At 48.0% G+C, this 16538-nt stretch overlaps 7 protein-coding genes across 7 annotated transcripts; 4 read left to right on the top strand and 3 right to left on the bottom strand.

The window, feature by feature from the left end:
• Positions 1 to 3329: 3329 nt before the first annotated feature.
• On the bottom strand, positions 3330 to 5045 carry BHQ10_003342 (uncharacterized protein; the record flags this gene model as incomplete). Its single annotated transcript, XM_040875588.1, has 2 exons — positions 3330 to 4157; positions 4206 to 5045. 2 exons carry the CDS (start codon positions 5043 to 5045, stop codon positions 3330 to 3332), a joined length of 1668 nt encoding a protein of 555 aa, XP_040731846.1.
• Positions 5046 to 6093: 1048 nt separating this feature from the next.
• BHQ10_003341 (uncharacterized protein) lies at positions 6094 to 7660 on the top strand (the record flags this gene model as incomplete). The annotated part of the gene is made up of 7 exons (XM_040875587.1): positions 6094 to 6162; positions 6216 to 6234; positions 6290 to 6578; positions 6629 to 6930; positions 7156 to 7265; positions 7319 to 7492; positions 7544 to 7660. 7 exons carry the CDS (start codon positions 6094 to 6096, stop codon positions 7658 to 7660), a joined length of 1080 nt encoding a protein of 359 aa, XP_040731845.1.
• A 148-nt stretch (positions 7661 to 7808) lies between these two features.
• BHQ10_003340 (uncharacterized protein) lies at positions 7809 to 9310 on the bottom strand (the record flags this gene model as incomplete). The annotated part of the gene is made up of 7 exons (XM_040875586.1): positions 7809 to 7839; positions 7896 to 7960; positions 8021 to 8327; positions 8381 to 8474; positions 8538 to 8577; positions 8633 to 8964; positions 9025 to 9310. 7 exons carry the CDS (start codon positions 9308 to 9310, stop codon positions 7809 to 7811), a joined length of 1155 nt encoding a protein of 384 aa, XP_040731844.1.
• Positions 9311 to 10083: 773 nt separating this feature from the next.
• On the bottom strand, positions 10084 to 10976 carry BHQ10_003339 (uncharacterized protein; the record flags this gene model as incomplete). The annotated part of the gene is made up of 4 exons (XM_040875584.1): positions 10084 to 10103; positions 10155 to 10377; positions 10432 to 10886; positions 10946 to 10976. The coding sequence occupies 4 exons, from the start codon at positions 10974 to 10976 to the stop codon at positions 10084 to 10086; spliced, it is 729 nt and encodes a 242-aa protein (XP_040731843.1).
• A 203-nt stretch (positions 10977 to 11179) lies between these two features.
• Positions 11180 to 12939, top strand: BHQ10_003338 (uncharacterized protein; the record flags this gene model as incomplete). The annotated part of the gene is made up of 3 exons (XM_040875583.1): positions 11180 to 11584; positions 11630 to 11841; positions 11895 to 12939. The coding sequence occupies 3 exons, from the start codon at positions 11180 to 11182 to the stop codon at positions 12937 to 12939; spliced, it is 1662 nt and encodes a 553-aa protein (XP_040731842.1).
• A 541-nt stretch (positions 12940 to 13480) lies between these two features.
• BHQ10_003337 (uncharacterized protein) lies at positions 13481 to 14342 on the top strand (the record flags this gene model as incomplete). Its single annotated transcript, XM_040875582.1, has 2 exons — positions 13481 to 13621; positions 13680 to 14342. The coding sequence occupies 2 exons, from the start codon at positions 13481 to 13483 to the stop codon at positions 14340 to 14342; spliced, it is 804 nt and encodes a 267-aa protein (XP_040731841.1).
• A 1035-nt stretch (positions 14343 to 15377) lies between these two features.
• Positions 15378 to 16511, top strand: BHQ10_003336 (uncharacterized protein; the record flags this gene model as incomplete). The annotated part of the gene is made up of 1 exon (XM_040875581.1): positions 15378 to 16511. One exon carries the CDS (start codon positions 15378 to 15380, stop codon positions 16509 to 16511), a length of 1134 nt encoding a protein of 377 aa, XP_040731840.1.
• Between the last annotated feature and the right edge of the window lie 27 nt (positions 16512 to 16538).

The following is a 16538-nucleotide window of genomic DNA, read 5'->3' as shown; positions in this document are numbered from 1 at the left end:
TCCGATGCCAGAATCCGGTCTCATAAGGCAGCACAAAAAGTGTTTTTGGCATTGCTGTAGTGAGGCGACCCCGATCTTGGGCGTTCATGCCCGTTGGGAACTTTGGAACCGAGCTCATGGGAAAAGGAGACCGGACCTAGCTCGAAACTAGTCGGACTCTTGGATACCTCCGACGTGATTATGATGATGGCTTTTCATATTTCTCGGAGACAAGTTGAAAAATAGGAAACGACTCAAAGCTGAGAGGCTTGATGACTGAGACTCGGACCTATTGTAGCCTGTAAGTGAGATGATGCCTCATTCTGTGCGGAATTAGTCGGTCTCATTCTTCTCAGCGTTGATGCACTAGGTATGAACGTCATTTGACGTGAGCGCTTCCTCCTTATCAAATTGAACTGAATTTAGTATTGACCCAGCTTGGACAGTTCCTGGCGCGGATGTATGTTTTCCTGGCGCGGAATGAAGAGACGTACATCCGCGCCTTTGAATCTGAACCGTATCGTGGATCATGCCTAACCAACTAAGTACAGAGCAGTGGATCTTTTCTGAGGGTGAATTGATATTTGATTTTGGAGCCCATATATAGCGTTTCATTTGGATAATCGCACATATATTCACATCTTATGACTCCGCTTTTGGCCCACTACGGCCATGCTGAGGGTGTAATCTCCCCTGATGGATGAATGCTTCATCATACAGGAAAATCTAAACCACGTCAATTGCTTGCTTGCATACCTACCTAGAAAGGAAATATCAGAATAAAGGTGCATAAATCTTGCTTGGAAACAATGTTCTCATCGATATTGGTGAATCTCTAACTTGATTCATGGTACGTAATATCTCCGTACCAGACGCCTTGCTAGACAACTCTATTCAGGAAAATTAAGTTAATTATACCAAAATAAATCTATTTTTGTAGGCGGTATGTTTCAAACTAGGGCAAAAAGTATAGAAAAACATGTTGATCTAGATGTCAGTGTTTACCGCCGGGCTGACCGCTATAATGACTCATTAACTCATCGACTTTATAGGATTTGACTTCAACAATTTTTTTCCTCTGTCAATCTAAAATATTGATGGGTTTTTCTAGTGCATTGGTATGTTAAGAGATTTATTTTCGAAAAGTTACGTCCTTAAGAGATGTCTTCCTAAGCTATTAACTTGCTTGCATAAAACAGTGGATGGTCATGGAGAGAAGCCCTAATTTCCTATTTCGTCAAACTCTAGAGCCTAGGCTTACCTCAATAACTCATCACCAACCCAGGAAATTGAGTGCTCTACATCCAACTTGGCTTGATCAAAACAAGCAAGATAGATTCCAAACCGCTGCTATCATGAAACAGACACCTAGCACACGTCACCTCTTCCGCATTCAGAAGGTTCATCCAACAGGATCCAGATCGAGTCGAAAGATAGATAGATACATTATCACATGCTATATGACATCAGAACAGCTAGAGACTAACCGATACAGAAGCTATTTAATTATGTTGTCGATACATGTATCTACCTAGTTCACTGTCACCACAGTCTATCTTCAAGTACTAGAACCGGAACTAACCAGATTGTTGCCCAACCCTCTCATCCACAGAAAATTCTTTAGGTACTTAGGTACCTCTACCACTCTAACAACCTCTGAAGTGACTCATACCCTCTCCTCAACCATAGAATCTCAATATACTATCTACATTAAGTATGTAGACTAGTCCAACACATAAATCTGTAACAGACCGCCAAGTATACTCGACCCACCTTAGCTTCATGATTCATATATGTAACCTACAAGTGTCTACGGGTATGCATGTACAGTCCTCCCGTCTATACAGCACTGGGTGGGTGTATACTGTGGGTAGTCATGTAGGTAGTTGGCCAAATGCTCAAAAAGTTGCACGTGCATATCAGTTGATAGTCAGGTACGTGGCATACGTGATTTAGATGTAAGATTTTGGAATTGAATTTCGAGGATGTGTGAGTCATACTTTATGGAACTGAGGTTGTGTGCTCGGTGTCAAAGGGGTTTCCCTCATGGAAAGGGGGCAATTGGTCCAGAAAAATCAAGAAGATTGGGGAATGCTGAATGGAGATGGATTGATCTTGAAGAAGGTGCTGAAGCCTTAGGCACCCTTCCTTCGGGACCTGCACCTTCCTGTCTATGTATGTTTTTGTTGATGAGCCTGGTTCATGTGTTGATATCTTTCATCCTTCATGCTTGGGTACTTTTAGTGACGAGGATCTTATAAAAGAGCTTTTTCGCATTGACTCTAATTCTACTCAATGTATCTAGTACTGGGTTGAGGATAGTTGAAATAAATTTGACTATCCATATTCGTTTGAAGCATTGTTCCATCAGACTCGACCGTCGAACGCTCTCTTGGACCTACAAGTCCGCTAGAGCACCATCCCAATCTCGGCCTTTCGTACAACATAATCGAGGCCACTGAGAGATATGCCCCTTATGTATGCTAGCCCCTGGACGCCGACGGCTCAGCCGTTGGTCTCCTCAAAGATAGGGAAAAGCTGGAGAGGAGGAGATACACCAGACCAAATATGAATGCCATACCGACACCTGTGAGGAGTACGATGGGTGATGATAGGAGTATCCTCAGAGATGAGTCGTAGGAGAGGCACGCTCAGTGAACTGGCGATGAAGCCTGGGCCGAAAACGCGCAGGGCGGAGTTGAAGATTGCTTGTTTGCCTGCGTAAACGAGCGGCTTTTTTTTCCCCTATGAGGGAAGATGATGCTGGCATTGATTTTGCACAATGTTGCTATAACAATTGCGGCGATGAAACTGGCCGGAGCAGTATACTTGAAGTGGACCTTTATTGAGGATAGGGGATACATGTTAGTATAAGAACCAAATGAAACGTTTACACCTACCTTAACGACGGCTCTCAGAAGTGGTCTAGCAGTGAAAAGCGCCCATCAAGACTCCGTGCTCCATCTTTAGTGCGATGGAGAGTTTTTATTGAACAAAGAAAGGGGGCATCTAGTGTCTTTCTCGAGCAAGCCTTACTGGACTTTTGGGATATGTAGTTGCAGCCTATGACCGAATAGTAAATCTAAGAGAGCGTAGGTGCATTAAAACATACCATCGCTGACTGATGATTAAACGTAACTCGAGTATTCATTCTATTCTGTAACGGAGACCACCTGTAAATGACATAACAAACAAGCTTTTATCAAAAAGGGTAGAAGAGATGGAACAAACTATGTACAGATGTTGAATTGTTGGAAGGGCATTAAACTTGTAATGTGGCAGAAAGGACATCAAATGGTACAGATTCGGCTTGCGCACGAAGGCGTAAATCAAGCATCGGCCTTCTTGACCTACTCCCTGACAGTCGCAATCATGCCGTACTGACCGCCAGCACCAGCCCAGACAAACTTCTTCTCTTGCACGGCCTTTGAGCTGATCAAAGTAGCAACTTTGATATCGTCATCGCCGGGTTGGCCGGTTTGGTTGGAAGAGTTGAAGCCCCAGGAGTATGCTTTGCCGTCTGTGGTGACTGCGATGGCATGTTCGGTGCCATAAGTGGCGTAAGCGACCTCGAGATTAGGGATGCGGGTTGCATTGGTCAAGATACGAGGGCGGTCGCGGTCGTCAAAGATCACGTCGTCTTTGGCCAAAGTGCTAGCGTCAATGCCGGTGGCGTGGTTGTCAATACGGCCCCAGACGAGACATTCGTTCTTGTCGGTGATGGCAAGAGTGTTGAAGTTTCCAGCAGAAATCTGGGTGATCTTGTTCTGACCCTTCAAGCTGGGAATGACAGTAGGCTTGAGGACGCCAGCTTCACTTTCACCAGCCTTGCTGGCAATACCGGTCTGGCCGTAGTTGTTCAATCCCCAACCATAGACAGACCCATCTTTGTGTAGGGCAAAAGAGTGGTCGGCGCCAGCAGCAACATCGATGAATCCACGCTTCGAGCCAACCTTTTGAGGGACAAGGCCTTGTTCTTTGGCGCGGCGTTCCACGAGACGACGGGCCAGTTGGTCTTGTTCACCGGATCCCCAGGAGTGAACGGTGCCGTCAGTCAAGAGGGCGAGGACGTGGTTGCTGCCGGCGGCGATCTTGGTGACGTTCTTCAGACCAGGGATGAGGGTAGGAGTCTGCTGGATTTTGACCTCGGGAGAGAAACCCCAGACACCATTGCTGTTCTATACCTTCATTAGTACATAAATAAATGTGCAGAGGAAAATACTTACGCGGAAAGTACCCCATCCATAGACAAAACCATCATCGGTAAGTGCGAAAGAAGCACTGTCTGCAGCGACAACCTGGGTGAAAACAGTCCCCTTCTCGACACCAGACAGATCAATCACTGAAGGAGTAGCTTCCTTGGGGTTGACTTCAATCTCCTCGTCGTCATCATCAGAGCCAGACTCCTCCGCCTTGTCCATATCCACTAATCCACCTTCCCAGTTTGTGTCGCGACCCAAAGCGCCCTGGTCATTCACACCCCAAGTCAAAACCTTGTTATCATGTGTAAGCGCGATACCGTGCATTCCACCAGTCGAAATCTGCACCACGCCGGCATCAGAAAGGACGCTGTTGAATTTGGGTCGAGGACATTCAGCCTTCTTGAAGGTATCGCCCATTCCCAGTTCGGCATTGCTATTCGACCCGAAGGCGAACACGTCAAGACGCGTAGTCGGCGCAGTGTTGATGACTACTTTCTCCTTGGGAGGCTTGGGTGCTAGCGCAGGCTTGGGGGTTTTGGCTCGAGGAGCAGTGGGCTTCTTGATGACGCGCTCCTTCTTGACAGCTTTTGTCTCGGCTTGAGGCTTCTGGCGCTTACCCTGTGGTTTTTCTTCGAGGTCGGCTTCGGCCTTGCGCTTTGCGCTTGTGTTGGCTTTTGCTTCTTGAAGGGGCTTCTTGGACTGAGTGGTCTTTTTGGTAGTTGCGACGCTCTTTTTGGTGCTGGTGGTGGTAGTTGTGGTCGTCTTTTTCTCAGCAGCTGCTGGTCGTCCGCGAGTTTTGGTAGCTTTCGCGGTGGTGGCGGCGGCCTTGGGCTCAGCCGATTTTGCTGTGCGTTTTGGAGGCATTGCGTGTGGGATATGTGGTGATATTAAGGAATTGAAATGAGTAATATGGGAGATGAAGCTCAAGTAATAATGAGAGTAAGAAGCAGTAGATGGGAACCCAATTGATGCGAGGAAAAAAAATTGTGGGTGTGCCGGGAGAAAGTAAACAGAAGGTAGCGCGGTCAGCTAAGCAAAAAGTAAGGCGGGCTTTCTTAGTCGCCGAACGTCCAACGTCACCACAATAGACTATTACACACTCAAATGACTACCATTGATGACCATGTCCGAGATATTGCTCTATGAATTCATTATCGAAGAGGCTGGGAATATTCGTTTGCTCCAGTCGTTTGTAAATTTTGATTGGCCTATCAGAAAGAAGTATATACAATGAGATTTTATACATCGGGGATATTATTCATGGGCATATCCAGGACATTTTGGCGAATAGAACTATTGATGTCAATAGAATCGTCAAACAGCTCCGTGAAAAACCTGGATGGCAAGAATGTGTGTGATTTTAAGGAATGCAGACAATTACTCTGTGCGTATCCACATTCTTCTCATTATTTGATATCTCGAACCAAGTTACTGTACTCGGCGTGTTATTATAAATCATGAGCTTTTTGTAGCTTTGATACTATTTAGGATAAAAGCATCGAACAAATAACCTATGACACTAGCCAAATCCTAGGCCCTAACCAAGCAAACAATCCAAGGTTCATCCTGTCGAACATCCTCGGATACCTGAAACCAGGACAAAGCAGATAACGAGCTGCCCGATCATTTGTTCATCCCCAAAGTGGAATAAAAGATCAAACCAGTAGTCTTTGAACGATACGAGGATGCTCCGCATTAGATGTCCAAACGGGGTTAGCGATGCTTCGAGACCTGCAGGGTTTGTCTATCAGATAGGTTATCAACGGTTGAATCTTCATGTTGTACGACTAGTGTGGTACCTATGCTCAACTGCGGGGTGAGGATATATAGAAGTGCCCTGTCTCTCTCTCCCTTTCACTGTACACAGAAAGACAGTCTAGCAACAAAACAAGTAATTGAAACAATTGAAAAGATGGGTATCGTTCGCACCGCGCTCAAGGTTGATGTAAACACACCTGCTGCGAAGCAGCCGTATCTACACGTAAGACCACTCTTTAGAAGTTTTGACTAGAACTCAAAACTAACATACAACAGAACCGCTGGCACCCCGATGGTACTACATATCTAACCTCTTAATTTGCAAAACCGTGACTGGCTGACTGACATAGTCCCCTTCTGCGGCACCATCCACAACAACGAAACCGTCAAAATCGAATGCCTCGACTGGACAGGCGGCCAGATTGGCAACAACGACTCAGCCGACGACGTGCTAAACGTCGATCTCACCAAAGTGCACTACCTCTCGGGCCCCTTCGAAATCGAGGGTGCCGAACCGGGTGATGTACTCTGCGTCGAAATCCAGGATGTGCAGCCCTTTGAAGATCAGCCGTGGGGGTTCTCGGGTGTCTTTCATAAGGAGAATGGGGGTGGGTTTTTGGATGAGATTTATCCTCATGCGTAGATTGCCTTTTATCATCCATGCTGTTGAAATGCTGATATGAGGGCAGGGCAAAAGCAATTTGGGATTTTGAGGGTATACACTGCACATCCCGGCACATCCCTGGCGTCAAATTTGCAGGTCTGATTCATCCCGGTATCCTGGGCTGTGCACCTTCCGCCGAGATCCTCGCAGAATGGAATCGTCGTGAAGCCGAACTCATCTCCGAGAAGGCTGCTGGCGGTACAACACGAACAGTCGCGAACCCTCCCCTGACGACAAACGCGCATGCCGGTGCGGCAGACGAAGCCACCGCAGCAAAGGTTGCAGCAGAGGGAGCGCGCACGGTGCCCGGAAGACCGGAACATGGCGGTAATTGCGATATAAAGAATTTATCAAGGGGAAGTAAAGTGTATCTACCTGTGCATGTTCCGGGCGCAAAGTTTAGTGTTGGTGATTTGCATTTTTCGCGTACGTCCTCTCCCTTCTGCTAACCATAATTCGGGAAGAAGGCTAAGAAGACAACAGAAGGAGACGGCGAAATCTCATTTTGCGGCGCAATCGAAATGGCTGGCGTAATCACTATCAAATTCTCAGTCATGAAAGACGGACAGAAACAACTCGGTATGGTTAATGGAAAGTCTCCGATTTTCATCCCTGGGCCTGTCCAACCGCAATTCGGCCCTGGGCGAATGCTATATTTTGAGGTTCGCCCCTTTTATTTCTTTCTGTTGAGAAGGAAGCGCTGATATTGTGGTAGGGCTTCTCCGTCGACGAAAACGGCAAACAGCACTTCCTAGACGCCACCGTCGCCTATCGTCAAAGCTGTCTTCGCATCATTGAGTATTTGCGGCGATACGGGTATGACGATTATCAGATTTATTTGCTGTTGAGTGCGGCGCCTGTGGAGGGACATATTGCTGGTATTGTAGATGTGAGTTCTCCTTCACAAAAGACACAAAAAAAGGGTGCTGATTGCTGGTAGATTCCTAATGCATGCACCACTATTGGTCTGCCCATGGATATCTTTGACATAGATATCAGGCCCGAGACCCCAGCTACAAAGCTTGATATAGCTCGGGCTCCTGTGTCAACGAAGTGAGCATTAAACACCTGTGGAATGATCAAATGGAACAGGACAACAAATTGTTATTAGTATTTACATATCCAAATCAGGGGCTATTAAGGGTACATGTGACATCAAGTATGATTCCGAGGGTATCAAAAGCCGTGTTCGTAAGCCTGGTGCTTTATTTGGGATTGTATTTATCTTTCCAAATCCTATCGTAGACTGTTAGCCATCGACTCCGTCTAGGGAATAGAAAGGTTCGACGTACCAAGAATTACCCAGCGTTTTATTCCCATTCTGCTCAGCGAGCCGATAATACTTCGCCGCCGTAAACTAGACACCATCAGCCTACCTCCCAACCACGACTAACACCCGAAGATAGCAAATAAGTACCTTATCCTTCTTCCCCCCAAACCCCTCCAAATAACACCACGCACACTCATTCATAGCATCCGTATCCCCTAAATTAGCCGCAGTCTCATAATACAATCTCGCCGCAACGGGATCCTTCTCGATGCCCCAACCATTTCGAAAGCAGTTCGCAAGCTCGTAGATTGCGAGCACGAGTTCGCCCTTTGCGGCGCCGCCCTTTTTGAGACCAGCTTCGAGGGCAAGGGTTTCGATGGAGGCTGAGTTGGCGGCAGCGGCAGATAGATAGGTTACGGCTTTGGGAAGGTCGGGGGGACAACCCCAGCCATGGCTGGAGAGTGTTAATTGGGATAGGTGTACAACAGAGGGAGACTTGAGACTTACCGAAGTGCGAGGCCGTAGAGGACTTGGGCTATGGCATTATTGGAGCCGTTGGGGTCAGCGAGGATGCCGAATAGTTGTGTCGATTTTTCGAGTTCTGTAGATCCGTAAATTATCAGAGATCCATACATGGGTCAATCAATGTGACGTTGTGACATACCCCCATTCTCATGAAGCCGAATCGCTTCTTGTATATTAATCTATCCCAATCAGTATCCTCTCTCTCAATGTCCAGGACATAGCAGAAAGACTTACATCAGCCTGCGGCTCCGAAACACCCGAACTAGTACTTCTACTCCTCGACCTCTGCTGGCCTTGATTAGGCTGCAAATACGAAAAATTTACCGCACCAGCACCAGCACCAGCACCAGCACCACCAGTGCCGGCACTCTGCGAAACTCGGTCAGGCGAAACACCTCCCCCAATCCGCGGATTCCCCTGCACAAGCCTCGTAGCCCGTTTCTCCCACTGCGCTTCTCGTTCTTGCTCATCGATTACATTCTCCGCATCGATTTGCGGCAGATCAGCCGGTATGTTTACCGAGCTTGTACTGCCGCTGCGGGAGAGAGACTTGCGGCTGTGATGATCTAGATGTAGCAGATTAGAGATTCGTTTTTCGCCTTTTTCTGAATTTCCTCTGGAAGAACTTCCTCCAGGGGGGGAAGCAAGATTCTCGGAAGAAGAGACGTGTGAGCGGCGCCGGAAGAATGATTTGCGGCGGGGGGTTGTGGGTGTTGTTGGGGATTGGGTTTCTTCTGGTCCTCCTATTGCAGCAGTGTTCGCGATGGAGGTGTTGAGGGTAGAAGGGGTGATGATTTCCTGAGTGTGGGTGTCTGTTCGGATGAAGGTGAATTCTTGAGGAGATAATGTGTTGTTGTTGTTGTCTTGACTCTGGTCTTTGCCGTGTCTGTGCAGGATGTCTTTGAGTGGCATGGCGGGGATCTACGTCGAGACTTATGTCTGATGATATGATATGCAGCGGGTTTGTGGTATTTTGGAGCTTCGAAGAAGAACCTTAGAAGATCGGTATTCGGGATGGACTTCTGTATGATTAAAGATAGTTACATCAAGTACCTGAGTCAATTGTCCTGGTCCCTTGGCCGCTTTGATTCGTGGGGCGCAGCGCCTTCAAAGTCTTGGACCGGATTGAATCCATGGGCCAATCGTAGTCTGAGCACCCAGCGTATTCTTTCAGTTTCGCGTCAGCTGAATCTATTTTTGCCAATGTGATGACAATGGTTCTTTAATGTCTGATGGCTTTACACATTACTCTATGAGTGCTAGTAAGAAATCAAAACACGTGCATGAAGCGGAGCAGATCCACGCATGTCACTATCTAATACAAGCCACGTCCCCGGAATGCACAACGCTTGAGCCTCAAATCATGTACGTAGTTGGGTATATACGTAATACGAAGCGGTGATTGTTAGCTGAGATGTGACCAGAAACTTGAAATTAGTGCCACGATGATGCGTCACTCGTCTTGTCAACAGTGATATAGGAGTCAGGTACGGATCGCGATGGACCAAGCGATGAAGCATAGATAGATCAACAATATCATCTTCAAATGCGATATGCTACATAGGAAACAAAGGAAACAGAAGACTGTAATTGTGTGTTTAAGTCTAGTGCATCATATAACACCGACGCTTGATTTTGTACATGAAGGATCAACCGACAGCCATCCATCTATTGAGTCTTGACGTTTATTTAGCGGCAACGATACCTATGAAATGTTAGCCCGTCTTTAATTTTCTATACCAGAGATTGGACGTACGCTCAACATCAGCAATGCTCTGCTGGAGGATCTGCTGGAGAACCTTGGGGTTCTTGAGTTCCTCATGGATCTTGCGGATGACGGTCTCGGCAAGCTCGCGCTGTTCACGCTGCTTGACCTGACCTTCGTAGCGCACCCAGGAGTCGAGGACCTGCTTGGCCTCAGCGGCGAGGGCAGTGCGCTGCTCGAGCTCGTAAGCTTGAGCCTCAAGCTTGGCGGTTTCCTATGTCATGTCAATCGATGCTCCTGGTTCTCGACATTATTTGAAAGATCTAACCTTGGAAACTTCAAAAAGCTGCTTGGTAACCTCAACAACACCACCGAGCTGCTGCACATTCTCAATGCGGGTCTTGACGGCATTGGTGTGGTCGGCACGAGCAGAGTTCAAAATATCCTTGTACTTCTGCGACTGACCCTCAGCCCACTCTCTATACATGGGACCGCCATATTTGCCGAGAGCAGTGAAGACACTGATCAAACAGAATGCGATGACGGTTTCCTCGTTGAGCACGTAAAGCTCGTTGCTGATGGCAGCGATAGAAAGACCGGCGCCGGCAGACAAGATGGCGGTCTTGGAAATGAGTGAGTTGCCGGGCAAGGAGTCAATAATGGACTGGGCCTTCTTCTGAGGCTCCTCAGCCGGGACATTCGAGGCGAATCGAGGTGCCGTGAGGTTGGCTGTGATGGAAGGGAGGTTGCGGGTGACGAGAGCCGGCCGGACGCGGGTGGCGCCTGATTATCAGAGGTTAGTATGCGATCAATTGATCTGTTTTGCGCCGGTTACGACATACCGATGGCGCTCTTTGCCAAACGCGAAGCCATTGTTGTCAATGTAGTCTGAGAATTGCAGTGTTAGTGAAACCGGAAGTGACGAGAAGTTGTCGGGAAGAGGAGTTTGGCAGTAAGAAGACGCTAGCCGCGTTGGGCATAGTGGGTATCTCGGAAAAACATCGTCCGATAATAATTTTATTCATTGTAAGGACTTTCTACGTTGTAGCATTGTATAAAACACAACGTTTAGAACCATGGCGAACGAAATTACCAAAAAACGAAAGATACCCAAAGACTCTGGCAATCAATCCACCAAACGTCGAGCCGTCGCAAGCGACGAGTCGAAAAATGAGCAGGCCAAGATCGAAGAGCTAGAAGCTCAAATCTCAGAGTCCAGAAAATACTACAACAACATTGCGACCTTGATTTCGATGCTCAATGCCGACAACTTGATCAAAGATCCTAGCGAATTGCCAAATCTTGCAGTAGCAGTTGCCCTTTGTCGAGTTTTCTGTCGACTCATCGCTGGCGGAAACCTACAATTACCTTCCAAGGCTAGCGAGCAGGAACAGATCGTGGTGGGGTGGCTGAAGGAGAGATTGCAGGAATATCAGAATGCGTTGTTGGATATTATCCGATATGCAAATTCGTCTTCTCAGGTTTGTCTACTCCGCCTCTTAAAGGAACCGAACTAATTTTTGTAGATCACCGCCTTGACTTTGTCGATGCGACTCGTGAACGTGCGCGCAACTCACATCCCCGAAGCAGAAGTTCAGGTCTGGACTACAGGCTTGTTCCAGTCTATATTCGAGGCGTTAGTCGAGGCAGGAAACGGCGACTTGGTTCGCACGGAATTTGTCGAAAAGTTTGTCAAGGAATTCGACGACGTGAGGTTTTACACCTTTCAAAAAATCTCGTACGTCCCCACCCAACTCAATCAAGAAGCCAATTCATATTAACAATCAGCAGATCATATGCCACTGAAAGACCTTCCGAAGTCCTCGAACGACTAATCTGGATCCTCTCTCAATGCGACTCCGCCATCCCGCAAGACTACAAATTCGAAAACTTCCACGGTCAGCAACCGTCCAAGAAAGAAAAATCCAAAAATCCACTGTTGTCCGTCAACTCGCATAGAAGATGGGCTCAAGACGCCTGGCTCGCGATCCTACGAAGCAGCACCTTATCTGCAGCGCAACGAAAATCCCTCTTGAAAAGAATGGCGCACACAATCGCACCCTGGTTCCTCCGCCCCGAGCTCCTCATGGATTTCCTGACAGACAGCTATAACGCCGGTGGCTCAACGGCCCTTTTAGCGCTTTCTGGTCTGTTTTATTTGATCCAAGAACGGAACCTCGATTACCCACACTTTTACACAAAGCTCTACTCTCTGCTCGATTCTGAGCTACTCCATTCCAAACATCGATCGCGCTTCTTCCGTCTGCTAGATACATTCTTGGCCTCGACGCACTTACCGGCTACCCTTGTAGCGAGCTTCATCAAGCGACTAGCGCGATTAGCCCTCAACGCACCCCCGAGTGCGATTGTGGCCATCGTACCGTTTGCATATAATCTGCTGAAAAGTCATCCGACATGCACATTTATGATCCACCGCGGCATCAGCAATAACAACAAAAAGAACGACATGATGAACGACCCCTTCCAACCGACCGAAACGGATCCGACCATCACAAACGCCATCGATAGCAGTCTCTGGGAACTTGAATCCTTACAATCTCACTACCACCCCAACGTCGCCGCCATCGCGCGCATCATATCCGAGCAATTCACAAAACAGTCGTATAACATGGAGGACTTTTTGGATTACAGTTATCAGGGCATGTTGATGGCGGATTTGGGTACTGAAGAAAAAGTGTTTAGGAAGTCGCCGGTTGTGGAGTTTCAGATCCCGAAGAGGATTTTTACGGATAGGTTGTTGGCGGAAGAGGATGGGGGGAAGGACAAGGGGGTGGGGAGTTTGTTGAGGAGGGTTGTGGAGTTTCCTGTTGCTTGAATACGCCTATTGAGCTCATAGACTGTATATACTGGCTGCGTCTTGCTGATGGCAAGCTTTTGTGGATGTGATGATAATGATGATAAGCTTTTTCTGGGGTTGTCCTTGATTGCTGTACTCTGAGGATGATATGCCAAGTGAAGAATGCTATCAAGTCCCAATTCTTTGTTGGTCGCCAGGGGCAAAGGACGGGAATGTAGTCCATCTTGGTTCATCTGGCGTCTTGACCCTGGATCAAATGATCTCCGTTCTTCTCCCGAAGAATGCACGTTTTCTTGTTGCAGAAAGTTTGGAGTATGCGGAGCTGTTTTGTGCTAATTGGCCTGTGAAAATGTACTTCATTCTTTAATTGGGTTGACATTCTTCACAGCCATGGTTCTAATTATTCCAGGGATGAGGATGTTGTTGATACTGCCCTCACAGGTTTCGATGTCTTAAAGATACTGGTTGGCGCACTTCGCTATGAGCCTTCGTTCTTCCTTTACACCTGTTTCCTACTTGACGTCGAATTTAAGTCACTTCAAGAATTACTATACTCAAAATGGCCCCAGTCAAGTACTTCCTTGTCGGCGCAGGGCTGCTAGCGTCTGTCATGGCCGACTACGTCGCCTTCTCAGAATGGCCTGCGAGTCTGACAGCTGGTCAGCCCGTGACCCTGAAATGGACCGGAGGTAGCGACGCCGTAAGCCCTTTCCCTACCTGTCCATACAGCGAAGACAAGCACCTAATACTAAGTACAGCCCGTAACAATCACCCTCCGCAAAGGCGCCTCCACGGACCTACAAGACGTGCAAGTCCTGAGCAGTGACGCCACAAAAGGCGAATTCAGCTGGACTCCTCCTGCCGATCTCCAGAATGCCGATGACTACGCTTTCCAGATTACGCAGGGCGATGAAATCAATTACACTGGTCTATTGCCGTTGTCTGGCGGCTCGGATACGCCGAATGCGAATGCATTGGATAGAACGCAAAGTGATGCGGAAAATCTGAGCAATTCTGCTTCTGCGACTGATACCGCCGCGTCTATGACTGATTCCGCAGCCAGTGCTGCGTCAGCGACTGGAACGACAGGTACGGATACAATCACTACCAGCTCAAGCACAGCGGGGACGACTGCACAATCTACTGCTGCAGCAGTCACTGACACCGCTGCATCAACAGGGTCGGCCACTGGCACAACGGCTGGKGCTACCGCAAGCGAAGGATCGAGCGCGACGACGTCAGGGGCATCATCAACCGAGACCGCCAAAGCGTCAAAAATGAACACTCCGTTTGTGGGTTCGCAGAAGGCTACGTCCACGGCCACTTCTTCGTCGAGCGTGCAGACCGGTTCGGCGGGGAGGGKCGGTGTTTCCCTTGCATTCGTAGCCGGCGCTGCTGGGTTTCTGCTATTATTTGTGTAGTATATGAGCACGGGTCTGAATACTGTTTCTTCTCCTTATGTGTAATGGTTAGCAAATTTGTCCGGCTGTCCCTGTACCATGGCGCTCCTGCTGATCCAGGGCCACCACATCATCATCATCCTGTCATGTCGCCGCGATGATACCCCCAGTACATATTCCGAGTCGAGTCCTGGCTGGATTCGCAATTAGGTAGTGCAAATGAAAGTCAAAAGTGAATTATAAGATCGACTGAGTTCTGTCAGAGCTGATCGTGGTGTCTGGTTGTTGATTTGTTGTAGATGTTCTTCTGATCGGAAGTCGTGGGAGCTGCGACTAGTGCCCGCGGCTACCGATTAATAGTCTGGATTCCAGCCAATCATCAGTCGCAGCCCCTGAACATACCACTTTCTATTGGCTAGAAAAGACAAATGGATCTGTATCGGCGCTCTGATTCGCCAGTAGCTGACATCATGCCTTCCTCCTGGTCTACTTTTTTTGAGATGTCGCTGAAACTGCTTCGTCAATACACGCCGGATTCAAAGACCGCTTGCTTTCTCTGCTCTGCCTATGAACAAAATTTATTCAGGTCTGTCAGGGCATGTCTGTGGATGTTGTACACTTTTTTTGCATCTTATATCACACATTGTGACTGATTCCGGAGGCCATTTATTCTCCGGAGCTTCCACAACATCACCCGTCACCCCGGTCCAACAATTAAGCACAGTATACTGAGTCGGAATTAATGAAGAGACATACATTAAGGAAGAAATCTCCTGCAGATGCTCTTGGCATTCGACCCTGGGCTTTAGACAGTGGTAAGCCTTTCCTGTTTCTCAGCGTATAGCATACAGCTAGCCGCCATACCTTAAACCTCTCACAGTCCCCTGCATGTTGCGTGAAGTCAAAGGCAAAAGGCCCGCTTAACCCATGGTTGAGCTCACTTTCAGACTTTCCACGCTCACTCTTTCTTCTTTTTAATCTCTTCCACAAGACAAAGCACAATGCCTCCCCAGACTTCCCATCCTTTGTGGCAACCTGTTTCATCAGCACATATAGATGGACGCAACACCACCTCGCTTGAGTCCTCTCAAGCGAATGAAAAAAGCCTTGACCATCAAACAGCGAAAAGAGCCAACTTCGACTGACGATAATTCTTCTTCTTACGATACAGATGCGCCGCAGTTGAATTTACCGCGTGTCGAGACGAGGCTGGAAATGAATCAGACGGGGGGATTGTTTGACTCGCTGACGGCAGATCGGAGGGTTGTTTCGAATCCAGCTTCTCCACCTGAGGGTATGTCTTGTGCCAGATCGCAGAAGGATTTCGCTGACGATGCAGACGGTGTCAACGGTGTCAATGGTGTCAACGGCGCCAACGGAGCGAAGGGAATCTCGTCGAAAAGTTCGAATAATGATCTCTCCTCGGAATGGACGTCAGCGGTCGGTCATGCGAGTACCGGAAAGTCGGGCAGGGTGATTCACAATTTACAAGAAGAGATTGCTCGCTTGACGAGAGAGCTCAGTCTCTACCGATCGCGAGCAGAAGAGGCACAACACATCAACGAAACACTAAAAGAGCAAATTATCAATATCAGCGAGCGCTTACGAAATTCCGAACAGTCCAACGAAACGAATCTTGCTTCTATTGCACGAAAAGACCGAAAGATTGAAGACTTGAAAGCAGAAGTCCAAAACGAGAAAGCGAGAAGGCTCAGAGCAGAGGCAGAGACGGCCAAGGTCAATCAACTCATGTCCGAAGGGCAGGATGAGTTTCATCGTAAATGTGCTGAGCTACAAGAGACGTCGAATTATAGCACGTCCCAGTACGATGCATTGTCCAAGGCGTCACTGCGGGAAAAGTCCGATATGCAGAGGAAATTCAAAGGAATACGAGACGAACTCGCGTCCCTTCGAGATCAGGCGGAGCTCAAGGATAGGGAGCAAGAACGCTTAGATGCACTGATAGATCGACAGAACCAAGAACTGGAGACGGAGAGACGTCGCATACAGGAGATTTTCACTGTATATGACACTTATAAAACGACACGGGATCGCGAGTTTGAGGATCTGGTGACCAAGGGCCGTCAAAATCAGGCCAATGTCGACGCAGCTGTTGCGTCGCTCAAGGAGACCGAGGATAAAATGAAGTGGGTGATGCATGTCAAGAAGGATATCGAGTGGGCTGAATAGCTTGCTTTGCATCAGACTGCTACGCCA

Source organism: Talaromyces amestolkiae (assembly GCF_001896365.1).
Source record: "Talaromyces amestolkiae strain CIB chromosome Unknown scaffold5.1, whole genome shotgun sequence".
Classification (NCBI taxonomy): Eukaryota; Fungi; Ascomycota; class Eurotiomycetes; order Eurotiales; family Trichocomaceae; genus Talaromyces; species Talaromyces amestolkiae.
Note: the sequence above shows the minus strand (reverse complement) of the source record. Positions and strands in the feature narration are given on the sequence as shown.